Consider the following 14,732-nt stretch of genomic DNA (forward strand, 5'->3'; position numbering starts at 1 on the left):
ACTTTTTTTGTCATGGCCTTATTGTATATCACGATGGCGTATGAACGATTGAGTTATAGAGCCAACAACAGTTTATATCAAAACATAGGCTGTAATATTGCTTTTTTTACTGGGATTGGCTTACCTAATGATTTTACCCACGCACTGTTCTAGCCTGGAACTTGACAGCAAGCTCAGTTTACTTGAGTGCCTTGTGCAGTTCCCAGACCTCAACCCAAAAGAGCATCTTTGGGATGAGATGGAATGGGCTGTTCACAGCATAAATGTACCGCCATCCAATCTGCAGTAACTGCGTGATGCCATCATGGACCAACATCCCTGTTGAACGTTTCCGACATCTTGTAGAATGCCCCGAAGAATTCAGGCTGTTTATGGAGGCAAAGGTGGGTCCGACCCAGGTACTAGATGGGTGTACCTAGTAAACTGTGTATGTCCTTTGTGTCTCTGTGTGTCAGAAACAATAATGCAGTGCATCATAAGGTTATGATTCAACTTGGCACTGCATTATTGTTTCTGACACACAGACATGTAGTCGGGTTGAAAAAAGAGAAAACAATACATTTCCCCCTTACTAGCTCTGACTTAGCTGATAGCTACTTTGAGGAAAAATGTACTTACTATGACTGTGATATGTGATTGTCCCACCTAGCTATCTTAAGATGAATGCACTAACTGTAAGTGACTCTGTTTAAGAGTGTCTGCTAAATGACTAAAATGTAAAGGTAAAATAAAAAATCAATTTCATATCTATAGGCTACAATGAGATTTCCTGCATTTATCAAAGTCCCATCAGGTAGCCTGATTTCAGATGTGTCCATGTAAAACAGGATTATTACGGAAACGTTCTAATCAAACCGTTATATTCATCTATTGTGGTTAGTCAATCACATTATTGTGTGAATGTAACCGTTAATAAATAATAAAATGTAATCCATAACTGCAAGCTCAACAGTGCCCTTTATTGAATCAAGAAGATATTTGACAGGAAATACTTATTGTTTGCAAACATTGCATGTCCATAGACCATTGAATGACATTTCTTAAAACACTTATCTCTGATCTAGTTTATAAATGTGACATAACAGACACCTATACCATGCTCCCCACAAAGCGCAGGTGATGTCATCAAACACACAAGAAGAACTACCTCCTTTCTCTCATACACACACAAAAAGCATCCTCGATTTAGAAGATACTCACTGGGAATCTCACCAAAGATGACATTTTTGCCTTCAAAGGAGCAAAATAACAGTGACACACCATTGTAGAATAAGGCATGTGTAAGATGTAATTTTTCTTTAAGTTCTCTCATGTCCTGGATGAACTTACCGTTGCACTTTCAGTTAACACAGTTTCCCAGTGGGACTCATCTGGTCCCATTCTAATCCCCCAAACTAATTTTTACCGCAAACAACAACCGTTAAACTGACAGGGGTGGCATTTTGGTCACACTTTAAGACACAGGTTCGATCATCCATCCTCAGTGTTAAGACTTAATGGATTGTAGTTCAGTAACAAACTTGCTTCAGTTAAAAAAAAGATGAGGTTATACATCTAATCAATTAATACTGGAACTTTTACAACAAACATTCCCCTGAAAAATATATTATACAAAACATCATAATGACAATGCACTCCCAAAATAAAACAGTGAAAATTGGTGCACGATCCAGTGATGAGAGCAACATAAGACACCAATAAATAGCCAGTGTTCGCATAGTCAGTAGCCTCTGCGTCACGGTAGATAGACATACTCCTTTCCTGACGCCCTGTCCCCAATCTCCCCGCACACACAGCCCAGGTTCCCTTCCAATTTAAAAAAAGCAGAAATATAAAAGCATCTTCTTTATATCATGTCAAAAAAGTACATAAATAAAAAAATAAAAAAAACAGTTATTGTCGTTAGTATAAAAATTGGTAATAAAAAAGGAGAATCTTCAGTCAGGTCCGATGTTCTTGTCCATTGTCCATTTAAAAGTATTTTTTATTTTGTTTTCATATTGACGAGTTCTTCTGTCCACTCTACTTAAACTGGTTAGGGATAAGTCCCATCTGAGAATGCAAACTCATTGGAGGACTGGAGATGCCCTCTGACCAATCAGACATATTGGAATGTGGAGAGGAGCTGGACCATTGGTCAGGGGATCCGGGGGAGGGAGTTAGAAAGGGGTGGTCAGGCACCTGCAGCTGGTGATTGGGTGTGTTGTCTATTGGGCCGGAATAGCTGTGCTGGGAGGGTGGGGTGAGGAACTGTGTGCCGAGAATCTGGGTCTCCTGGGGGAGGATGGTGTGGATGGGGACCGAGCGACACACCCCGTTGCCCTGCTGCAGGTCCGAGCCGCTCAGCTCGCTGCTCAGGAAACTCTGGCTCAGGACCTGGCCAGCCGTGGTGGAGTTGGAGTTCTGGTGCTGGAGCTGCGGGTTCTGCCGGGAGTGCATCTGCTGCATGAGGTGGGGCGGCGTGCCCAGATGGCTGGTCTGCAGGCCCTGGTAGCCCATGATCCGGGACAGGGTGGCAGTGGGGACCCCGCGGAGGGGAGCCATCATACCGTGGGACATGGGAAGGCCTTGGTTAAAGCCACCCTGCTGCCCGAGACCCGGGTGTATCCTGGAGTGCCAATCACACTGTCCTCTTCCCCCAGCTCCGCCTATGGCCATAGTGATGGTTCCCTGGCTGCCGGGGCTGGAAACAGGCAGGTGGGACAGGCGGGGAGGGTTCGGGTCAAAGGGCATACGCCCCATGTCCTGCCCCTTGCCCATGCCCATCTGACCCACGTGGCTGTCTCCACTGCCTTGCAGGTGGTTGAAAGACATGGGCGGAGACTGCTGGAATGGCGATGTCATTGGTGGCGACGCCACGTCGGACAGGTACCCGTGGGGCGACTCCAGGGAGTCGACGGGCGAGAGAACGGCTGAGCTGTCCAGGGACTTCTTCTTCCGTATCCTCATATCTTTGCCACCATCCTTCCCTCCAGAGCCTGGCTTGCGGACCTTCTTGCCCGGGGCGGTGGGCTTGAGGCTGCCCAGGTATCCGTTGGGGGAGCACAGAGGAGGAGACAGGTTAGTGGCACTCAGGGTCCCATTATGGAGCCCTGGGCTCCTCACCAGGTTGTATTCATCGAGCAGACGGATGATGTCATGGTGCATTCGCTCCTGGGCGATGTCCCGGGGCAGCTGGTCCAGGTGGTCGGTGATCTCACGGTTGGCAAAGTGCTCCAGCAGTACCTTGGCCGTCTCATAACTGCCCTCTCTGGCTGCCAGAAAGAGAGGAGTTTCCTCCTAGAGAGACAGCAAACAGTGTGTGAGAAAATGTTTGTACAATACTTTATTTTACATTCGATTGTGATTATTCTTTGATCCCTTGAACAATGGTGGCATTTACTGGAATGGCATTGCACCAAAATGAGCGTTTAGTATTTTTTTCCAACATTTCGAAATACACCATTGAGCATATAACAATTACACACATAACTACACAAGTTGGCAAATAGTAGTTTCACTAGTGTGTCAACTAGTGTGATATGTAAGAGCCATGTTTGTGTTATCCATGTTTTTCACCTTATTGTTCTGCATGTCTTTGTTGGCGCCATTCTTCAACAACACCATGGCAGCATCCACGTTGTTGACAGCTGAAGCCCAATGAAGGGCAGATTTACCTGGATAAGAAATTAAAATAAATAAAAGGATGGATAATTTAATGCAAAAGCAAATAACCTGCACATTCTTAGACCATGAGGGCCATAGTCCATGAAGATGGGTCAGCCGGTTGACCTTTTTCGTATTTTCATTTTTGGAAAAATAATGTCCCCATAGTAAACGGGATATTTTGTCAGGACAAGATGCTAGAATATGCATATAATTGACAGCTTAGGATAGAAAACACTCTAAAGTTTCCAAAACTGTAAAAATATTGTCTGTGAGTATAACAGAACTGATGTTGCAGGCGAAAGCCTGAGAAAAATCCAAACAGGAAGGGACTCTTATTTAGAAGACTCTGCGTTCCTATGCGTCCCTATTGAGCAGTGAATGGGCTATCAACCAGATTACTTTTTCTATGGCTTCCCTAATGTGTCCAGTGTCACAATACATAGTTTCAGGCTTTTATTTTGAAAAATGAGCCTGAATGTCAACATTGTGTCAGTGGTCAGCTGAAGTCTCTCATAGTGTTTGGTGCGTAAAGGACAAATGCGGCCATTGTTTCTCTCTCTCCTACTAAGAAGCCACCAGTCCCGGTTGATAAATTATCGAATAGATATTTGAAAAACACCTTGAGGATTGATTATAAACAACGTTTGCCATGTTTCTGTCGATATTATGGAGCTAATTTTGAATTTTTTCGCCGTTTTCGGGACTGCAATTTCCGGGCGATTTCTCAGCCAAACGTGAAGAACAAACGGAGCTATTTCGCCTACAAAAATAATATTTTTGGGAAAAAGGAACATTTGCTATCTAACTGGGAGTCTCGTGAGTGAAAACATCTGAAGCTCAAAGGTAAACGATTTAATATGATTGCTTTTCTGATTTCCGTGACCAAGTTGCTGCTAGCTGGACAAAATGCTATGCTAGGCTATCGATAAACTTATACAAATGCTTGTCTAGCTTTGACTGTAAAGCATATTTATAGCTGTGTCTCAATATATTTGTGACATTTGTGATTTTCATGAAGAGGAATATTTTCTAGGAATATTTATGTCCGTTGCATTATGCTAATTAGTGTCAGATGCTGACAATGGTCCCGTTCACGGGATGGGGTGTCACTAGAGGTTAAGGGCAAATCTCAAATGACACCCATTCCCTTAGTACACTGTGTGGGAGATATGATGTGAACAGAACCAAAGTAAATTCAGTGTAACACGGAACCCAAACCGGCTGCGCGCGTGCGCCATCGTGCATAAGTGTATTCCACCAAACGCGATCACGACACGCAGGTTAAAATATTAAAACAAACTCTGAACCAATTATATTAGTTTGGGGAAAGGTCGAAAAACAAACATTTATGGCAATTTAGCTAGCTAGCTTGCACTTTCTAGCTAATTTATCCTATTTAGATAGCTTGCTGTTGTTAGCTATTTGTCCTGGGATATAAACATTGAGTTGTTATTTTACCTGAAACGCACAAGGTCCTCTACTCCACAAATTATTCCACACATAACTGAATCGTTTCTAGTCATTTCTCATCCTTCCAGGCTTTTTCTTCTCTTGACCTTCTATTGCGATTGGCAACTTTCATAAATTAGGTGCATTACCGCCACTGACCTCATCTTCAGTCACCCACGTGGGTATAACCAATGTGGAGATGGGAGAGGCAGGACTTGCAGCGCAATCTGCGTCACAAATAGAACTGACCTCTATTTTAGCCCTTGGCGACGCATACATTCGTTGGCGCGCGCAGTGTGGGTGCAATAATTGAATAATATAGATTTCTACATTTATTTTGCAACGCTCGCGTCACAGTGTGGTCAGCCTGTAACCTACCAAAGTCATCGATGGCGTTGGCATCAGCATGGCAGTTGATAAGCTCATCCACCATGCCTTCCACAGCCAATCGGGCAGCCAGGATCAGAGGAGTTGTTCCATCATGCATGCGGGCGTCAAGATCAGTTGCCCGGTTCCGGATCAGAATCTGAACGAAAAGACAGACACCTTTAGTGAACATGTACAGTACAGGCTAAATCTGAGAGCAAAGTCCAAATGCTTAACTGGTAATAGGGAATGCTACATATGGCATCGTGTATATAATAGCATTTTCAATTCACGAAAATGCACCGTTTTGCACATGCTATAGAAAAGCATTTTGATAGTCCACAAATGAAAAGTGGCATATAAAATGAATGTATTTACTATTTCAGAGTAGCACTATGCTAAGTATGTAGCACTACTAGAGTACTGTAGTAGTATAGAGAACTCTGGTACCTGGAAGACTCCCTGTGCGTCTGCAGCGACAGCGGCATGCAGTGGAGTGCGCCCCATGTTGTCCTGGACATTGGCGTCGGCGGTGGACTCCAGCAGTCGCTTGGCGGCGTCGGAACGGGCGTAGCGGGCAGCCAGGTGAAGAGCGGTCTCGCCTGTGCGGTCCGTCTGGTTGTGCAGGTTGGCACCCTGGTAGATGAAGTCAGAGATGATCTCAGCCGAAGGGTCCTCCTCCTCCTCACTGTTCCCCGTCTCCAAGCCTCCTCCGCTGCACGATGCGATCATTAGAGGAGTGAAACCATCTGAGAGATGGGAATTAGATAGAGAGAAAAAACACACATTAGGACAAAGGGCAAATACTGAGTGGCACTCCAGTCTCCCTTTCACCTCACTTAACACCTGATTTACTTAACAATAGGTGGGCATGGGGGTGTGGGCCTTTGCTCTTTTGTTTTAGTTATTGCTCCTCAAGCAAGGGGGGAGGCCATATCATCACAAATTCCCATCAGACCAACTCATTGAATGCCCTACTCCTTGAAGTTTGCAGTTGTGTCTAACAAACATTATTTTTCTCATAACATATTTATTTACCCTTTAGTGTGTGCACTTTCAATTTATTTATACGTGGGATATCCCATTTCAACAGGATTACATTTTTTTTGTATCACTGGAGGACATCTTTAATGTTACTTCTAAACAAGTCATGTGACAGGGGGGTATGACAGAGACACTATATAGGCCCCCCATATCAGACGTCCTCCAGCTACTCCATCCAAGAGGGGGATATCAACCATTTCCAGGCCCAGGGACATGTACTAGTCTGTGGCGACCTAAATGCCAGAACTGGACAAGAACCTGACACTGTCAGCACACAGGGTGACAAACACCTACCTGGAGGTGACAGCATTCCCTCCCCCACATGCCCCACTTGGCACAACTGCGACAACATAACCAACAAAAACGGGTCACAACTCCTGCAGCTATGTCGGACGCTGGGTAAGTACAAAGTCAACGGTAGGCTTCAATGGGACTCTTATGGTAGGTACATATATAGCTCATCTCTTGGCAGTAGTACTGTAGACTACTTTATCACTGACCTCAACCCAGAGTCTCTCAGAGCGTTCAGTCAGTCCAGTGACACCTTTATCAGATCACAGAAAAATCACACTCCTTGAACAGAGCTTTGCCCAATCATGAGGCATCAAAGCCAAAGGAACTGAATAATATTAACAAATGCTATAGACGGAAGGAAAATAGTGTAGAAATCTACCAAAAAAACAATTAGGTAATAACAAAATCAATCCCTTCTAGACAACCTGGACAAAATGTTTCGCTGTAATAATGAAGGTGAATACTTGGCAGTAGCAAACCTAAACAGTATATTTGACCTCCCAGCTTCCCTACCAAATCTAAAAATGTCAAGCAGACAACCTAAGAAAATGAACAGCAATGACAAATAGTTTGATGAAGAATACCTAAGAAAGAAATTGAGAAACCTGTCGTCTAACCATAAACATAGAGACCCAGAAAACCTGAGCCTACGCCTTCACTATGGTGAATCACTAAAACGATACAGAAATACACTACGGAAAAATAAGGAACACCACGTCAGAAATCAGCTCAATGTAATTGAAGAATCCATAGAATCTAACCACTTCTGGGAAAATTGGAAAACTCCAAAACAAACAACAACACGAAGAGTTATCTATCCAAAACAGAGATGTATGGATAAACCACTTCTCCAATCTTTTTGGCTCAATAACAAGGAACAAACAGCAAAAACATATACATGATCAAATAAAAATCTTAGAATCAACTATTAAAGACAATTCTCCAATTACATTGAATGAACTACAGGACAAAAATATACAAACCCTCCAACCCCAAAAGGCCTGTGGGGTTGATGGTATCCTAAATGAAATGATAAAATATACAGACCACAAATTCCAATTGGCTATACTTAAACTCTTTAACATCATCCTCAGCTCTGGCATATTCCACAATATTCGGAACCAGGACTGATCACCCCAATTCACAAAAGTGGAGACAAACTACCGTGGGATATGCGTCAACAGCAACCTTGGGAAAATCCTCTGCATTATCATTAACAGCAGACTCGTACATTTCCTCAGCAAAAAATGTACTGAGCAAATGTACTGAGCAAATGTCAAATTGGCATTTTACCAAATTACCGTACGACAGACCATGTGTTCACCCTGCACACCCTAATTGACAAACAAACCAAAATAAAGGCAAAGTCACGCAAATGAACAGGGACCCTGGGCATCTTCTTTTGGTGTTTTTCAGAGTCAGTGGAAAGGCCTCTTTAGTGTCCTAAGTTTTCATAACATAATTGCCTACCGTCTGTAAGTTGTTAGTGTCTTAACGACTGTTCCACAGGTGCATGTTCATTAATTGTTTATGGTTCATTGAGCAAGCATGGAAAAAAGTGTTTAAACCCTTTACAATGAAGATCTGTGAAGTTATTTGGATTTTTACGAATTGTCTTTGAAAGACGGGGTCCTGAAAAAGGGGTGTTTCTTTTTTTGCTGAGTTAATTTCCCTCAGATTACACAGACACACAAAGAATAAAACTGGATAAACTCCCATATCTATTGGTTGAAATACCACAGTGTGCCATCACATGAGCAAGATTTGTGACCTGTTGCCACAAGAAAAGGACAACCAGTGAAGAACAAACACCTTTGTAAATACAACCTATATTTATGTTTATTTATTTTCCCTTTTGTACTTTAACTATTTGCATATCATTACAACACTGTATATATTCAGAATACGACATTTTAAATGTCTTTATTGTTTTGGAACTTTTGAAAGTGTAATGTTTACTGTTAATATTTTTTCTTTCACTTTTGTTAATTACCTATTTCACTTGCTTTGGCAATGTAAACATATGTTTCCCATGCCAATAAATCCCATAAATTGAATTGAAAGACAGAGAGAGAAGAGAGAAAAGGGAGTGAATGTATACAGTACCATTCAAAAGTTTGGACACACCTACTAATTCAAGGGTTTTGAAAAAACATATGGAATCATGTAGTAACCAAAAAAGTGTTAAACAAATCAAAATATATTTTATATTTTGAGATTCTTCAAAGAAACCACCCTTTGCCTTGATGACAGAAACCTGGAATGCTTGTACAACAGTATTGAAGGAGTTCCCACATATGCTGAGCACGTGTTGGCTGCTCTTCCTTCACTCTGCGGTCCAACTCATCCCAAACCATCTCAATTGGGTTGAGGTTGGGTGATTGTGGAGGCCAGGTCATCTGATGAAGCACTCCATCACGGTCCATGGTCAAATAGCCCTTACACAGGCTGGAGGTGTGTTGGGTCATTGTCCTGTTGAAAAACAAATGATAGTCCCACTAAGCGCAAACCAGATGGGATGGCATATCGCTACAGAATGCTGTGGTAGCCATGCTGGTTAAGTGTGCCTTGAATTCTAAATAAATCACTGACAGTGTCACCAGCAAAGCATCCCCACACCATCACACCTCCTCCTCCATGCTTCACGGTGGGAACTACACATGTGGAGAGATCATCTGTTCATCTACTCTGTGGCTCACAAAGACACGGCGGTTGGAACCAAATATCTCAAATTTGGACTCTAGACCAAAGGACAGATTTCCACAGGTCTAATGTCCATTGATCGTGTTTCTTGGCCCAAGCAAGTCTCTTGTTCTTATTGATGTCCTTTAGTAGTGTTTCTTTGCAGCAATTCAACCATGAAGGCCTGATTGACGCAGTCCCCTCTAAACAGTTGATGTTGAGATGTGTCTGTTACTTGAACTCTGTGAAGCATTTATTTGGGCTGCAATTTCTAAAGCTGGTCACTCTAGTGAACTTATCCTCTGCAGCAGAGGTAACTCTGGGTCTTCCTTTCCTATGCCGGTCCTCATGAGAGCCAGTTTTCATAGCGCTTGATGGATTTTGCAACTGAAATTGAAGAAACTTTAAAAGTTCTTGACAATTTCCGGATTTACTGACCTTCCTGTCTTAAAGTAATGACGGACTGTCATTTCTCTTTGCTTATTTGAGCTGTTCTTGCCATAATATGGACTTGGTATTTAACCATATAGAGCTATCTGCTGTATTCCACTCCTACCTTGTCACAACACAACTGATTGGCTCAAACGCATTAAGGAAAGAATTTCCAAAAATGTACTTTTAACAAGGCACACCTGTTAATTGAAATGCATTCCAGGTGACTACCCCATAAAACTGGTTGAGAGAATGCCAAGAGTGTGCAAAGCTGTCATCAAGGCAAAGGGTGGCAACTTTGAAGAATCTCAAATATATTTTGATTTGTTTAACACTTTTTTGGTTACTACATGATTCCATATGTGTTATTTCATAGTTTTGATGTTTTCACTATTATTATATAGTAAAAATAAAGAAAAACCCTGGAATGAGTAGATGTGTCCAAACTTTTGACTGGTACTGTATATAGAGATAAAAAAGAGCAGAGGGAGATCCTCACACACCTGGGCCTCGGACATTGACGTCCATGCAGTCATTCTCGATCTCTCCCTGGGGAGGCGTGAGGGCGATGGAAGGGATCCGCAGGTCAGCCGCGTCCAGGTGTTGCTGGGTCCACTGTCTGTGGTCAGTGCGGTCATCTAGGTCCAACACGGCCTGCTCCTCAAACTAACACAGAGACAAACATGGTCCATCAACTATCGTACAAAATAATTTAAAAAAATGAATACAGGGAAACACAATCTCTGTGACCACACAATACACATTATGTAGGCAAAGGCAATTATGTGTTTATGTATTTAACATTAATTCAACAATTTCCAGATGTGTACACAATTTTATACATTTAGTGGTAGTACATGGTCTGTGTAGGTTTCAGATGCTCTCTTACCCTAAAGCGTCTCGAGTCTGGCTCCTCCTCTCCCCACAATCCATTCTGGCTGTCGTCCATCAGAGAAATGTCCAAAATGTTCTTCAGTGGCCTGATGGACGTAGAAAAGACAAGTTAGATAGCCACACATGAAAACACACACACACACGCACGCACGCACGCACATACTTGAGTCCCACAGAGTCCTCTCCTACGGGCTCTCTGCGTTTCTTCTTGCTGGGCTCAGAAACTTTGAAGCCCTCAGGGAACCAGAGCTGTCCGTGCTCCCGTCGGCGTTTACGTGACACCAGCACCCCCAGGCAGATGAAGCCCAGTACAGCCAGCCCCAGGAACACCACGTACATTGGGTATAGCTCAGAGGATGCAGGGGTGGGCTGCACACCTGGGAGAGAGGGGCAGGGAGAGTACAGCATGTCAGAATGGGGACAACTGTTGTACTATGTATGTAATTCTTACAGTTGAAGTCGGAAGTTTACACTTAGGTCGGAGTCATTAAAACTCGTTTTTCAACCAATCCACAAATTTCTTGTTAACAAACTATAGTTTTGGCAAGTGGGTTAGGACATCTACTTTGTGCATGACACAAGTCATTTTTCCAACAATTGTTTCCAGAGATTATTTCACTGTATCACAATAGCCAAGTCCTCAGAATTTTTTGTTGTTGACCTCCACAAGTCTGGTTCATCCTTGGGAGCAATTTCCAAATGCCTGAAGGTACCACGTTCATCTGTACAAACAATATTACGCAAGTATAAACACCATGGGAGCATGCAGCCATCATACCGCTCAGGAAGGAGACGCGTTCTGTCTCCTAGAGATGAACATACTTTGGTGGGAAAAGTGCAAATCAATCCCAGAACAACAGCAAAGGACCTTGTGAAAATGCTGGAGGAAACAGGTACAAAATACTCAATATTCACAGTAAAACGAGTCCTATATATTGACATAACCTGAAAGGCTGCTCAGCAAGGAAGAAGCCACTGCTTCAAAACCACCATAAAAAAAGACAGACTACGGTTTGCAACTGCACATGGGGACAAAGATCGTACTTTTTGGAGAAATGTCCTCGGGTCTGATGAAACAAAAATAGAACTGTTTGGCCATAATGACCATCATTATGTTTGGAGGGGGAGGCTTGCAAGCCGAAGAACACCATCCCAGCTGTGAAGCACGGTGGTGGTAGCATCATGTTGTGGGGGTGCTTTGCTGCAGGAGGGACTGGTACACTTCACAAAATAGATGGCATCATGAGAAAGGAAAATGATGTGGATATATTGAAGCAACATCTCAAGACATCAGTCATGAAGTAAAAGCTTGGTCGCAAATGGGTCTTCCAAATGGACAATGACCCCAAGCATACTTCCAAAGTTGTGGAAAAATGGCTTAAGGACAACAAAGTCAAGGTATTGGAGTGGCCATCACAAAGCCCTGACCTCAATCCTATAGAAAATGTGTGGGCAGATCTGAAAAGGCGTGTGCGAGCAAGGAGGCCTACAAACCTGACTCAGTTACACCAGCTCTGTCAGGAGGAATGGGCCAACATTCACCCAACTTATTGTGGGTAGCTTGTGGAAGGCTTCCCGAAACGTTTGACCCAAGTTAAACAATATAAAGGCAATGCTACCAAATACTAATTGAGTGTATGTAAACTTCTGACCCACTGGGAATGTGATGAAAGAAATAAAAGCTCAAATAAATCACTCTCTCTACTATTAAATCAAATCAAATTTTATTTGTCACATACACATGGTTAGCAGATGTTAATGCGAGTGTAGCGAAATGCTTGTGCTTCTAGTTCCGACAATGCAGTAATAACCAACAAGTAATCTAACTAACAATTCCAAAACTACTGTCTTATACACAGTGTAAGGGGATAAAGAATATGTACATAAGGATATATGAATGAGTGATGGTACAGAGCAGCATAGGCAAGATACAGTAGATGGTATCGAGTACAGTATATACATATGAGATGAGTATGTAAACAAAGTGGCATAGTTAAAGTGGCTAGTGATACATGTATTACATAAGGATACAGTCGATGATATAGAGTACAGTATATACGTATGCATATGAGATTAATAATGTAGGGTAAGTAACATTATATAAGGTAGCATTGTTTAAAGTGGCTAGTGATATATTTACATAATTTTCCATCAATTCCCATTATTAAAGTGGCTGGAGTTGAGTCAGTGTCAGTGTGTTGGCAGCAGCCACTCAATGTTAGTGGTGGCTGTTTAACAGTCTGATGGCCTTGAGATAGAAGCTGTTTTTCAGTCTCTCGGTCCCAGCTTTGATGCACCTGTACTGACCTCGCCTTCTGGATGATAGCGGGGTGAACAGGCAGTGGCTCGGGTGGTTGATGTCCTTGATGATCTTTATGGCCTTCCTGTAACATCGGGTGGTGTAGGTGTCCTGGAGGGCAGGTAGTTTTCCCCCGGTGATGCGTTGTGCAGACCTCACTACCCTCTGGAGAGCCTTACGGTTGAGGGCGGAGCAGTTGCCGTACCAGGCGGTGATACAGCCCGCCAGGATGCTCTCGATTGTGCATCTGTAGAAGTTTGTGAGTGCTTTTGGTGACAAGCCTAATTTCTTCAGCCTCCTGAGGTTGCATACATATGAGATGAACAATGTAGGGTATGTAAACATGAAAGTGGTATAGTTTAAAGTGGCTAGTGATACATTTTTTACATCAATTTCCATTATTAAAGTGGCTGGAGTTGAGTCAGTATCTTGGCAGCAGCCACTCAATGTTAGTGGTGGCGGTCTGATGGCCATGAGATAGAAGCTGTTTTTCAGTCTCTGGGTCCCTGCTTTGATGCACCTGTACTGACCTCGCTTTCTGGATGATAGCGGGGTGAACAGGCAGTGGCTCGGGTGGTTGTTGTCCTTGATGATCTTTTTGGCCTTCCTGTGACATCGGGTGGTGTAGGTGTCCTGGAGGGCAGGTAGTTTCTTCAGCCAAATTTCTTCAGCCTCCTGATGTTGAAAGAGGCGCTGCTGCGCCTTCTTCACAATGCTGCCTGTGTGAGTGGACCAATTCAGTTTGTCTGTGATGTGTATGCCGAGGAACTTAAAACTTGCTACCCTCTCCACTACTGTTCCATCGATGTGGATAGGGGGGTGTTCCCTCTGCTGTTTCCTGAAGTCCACAATCATCTCCTTAGTTTTGTTGACGTTGAGTGTGAGGTTATTTTCCTGACACCACACTACGAGGGCCCTCACCTCCTCCCTGTAGGCCGTCTCGTCGTTGTTGGTAATCAAGCCTACCACTGTTGTGTCGTCCGCAAACTTGATGATTGAGTTGGAGGCGTGCGTGGCCACGCAGTCGTGGGTGAACAGGGAGTACAGGAGAGGGCTCAGAACGCACCCTTGTGGGGCCCCAGTGTTGAGGATCAGCGGGGAGGAGATGTTGTTGCCTACCCTCACCACCTGGGGGCGGCCCGTCAGGAAGTCCAGTACCCAGTTGCACAGGGCAGGGTCGAGACCCAGGGTCTCGAGCTTGATGACGAGCTTGGAGGGTACTATGGTGTTGAATGCCGAGCTGTAGTCAATGAACAGCATTCTCACATAGGTATTCCTCTTGTCCAGATGGGTTAGGGCAGTGTGCAGTGTGGTTGAGATTGCATCGTCTGTGGACCTATTTGGGCGGTAAGCAAATTGGAGTGGGTCTAGGGTGTCAGGTAGGGTGGAGGTGATATGGTCCTTGACTAGTCTCTCAAAGCACTTCATGATGACGGAAGTGAGTGCTACGGGGCGGTAGTCGTTTAGCTCAGTTACCTTAGCTTTCTTGGGAACAGGAACAATGGTGGCCCTCTTGAAGCATGTGGGAACAGCAGACTGGTATAGGGATTGATTGAATATGTCCGTAAACACACCGGCCAGCTGGTCTGCGCATGCTCTGAGGGCGCGGCTGGGGATGCCGTCT

The 14,732-nt window shown here is 43.7% G+C and overlaps 1 protein-coding gene across 2 annotated transcripts in view; it reads right to left on the reverse strand.

Moving 5' to 3' along the window:
- Window positions 1–938: 938 nt before the first annotated feature.
- The window catches only part of LOC139408955 (neurogenic locus notch homolog protein 1-like), a 75,091-nt gene continuing 61,297 nt past the window's right edge, over window positions 939–14,732 (reverse strand). For both annotated transcript variants that reach the window (XM_071153486.1, XM_071153484.1), the window contains 7 exons: window positions 10,973–11,186; window positions 10,805–10,895; window positions 10,419–10,581; window positions 5,914–6,212; window positions 5,476–5,623; window positions 3,559–3,656; window positions 939–3,279 (listed from right to left, as the gene is read on the reverse strand). In XM_071153486.1, coding sequence (XP_071009587.1) covers window positions 2,023–3,279; window positions 3,559–3,656; window positions 5,476–5,623; window positions 5,914–6,212; window positions 10,419–10,581; window positions 10,805–10,895; window positions 10,973–11,186 — 2,270 coding nt within the window. In that variant the 3' untranslated portion in view covers window positions 939–2,022. The remainder of the gene's footprint in view (window positions 3,280–3,558; window positions 3,657–5,475; window positions 5,624–5,913; window positions 6,213–10,418; window positions 10,582–10,804; window positions 10,896–10,972; window positions 11,187–14,732) is intronic.

This window comes from Oncorhynchus clarkii, chromosome 5 (genome assembly GCF_045791955.1).
Source record: "Oncorhynchus clarkii lewisi isolate Uvic-CL-2024 chromosome 5, UVic_Ocla_1.0, whole genome shotgun sequence".
Taxonomy (NCBI): Eukaryota; Metazoa; Chordata; class Actinopteri; order Salmoniformes; family Salmonidae; genus Oncorhynchus; species Oncorhynchus clarkii.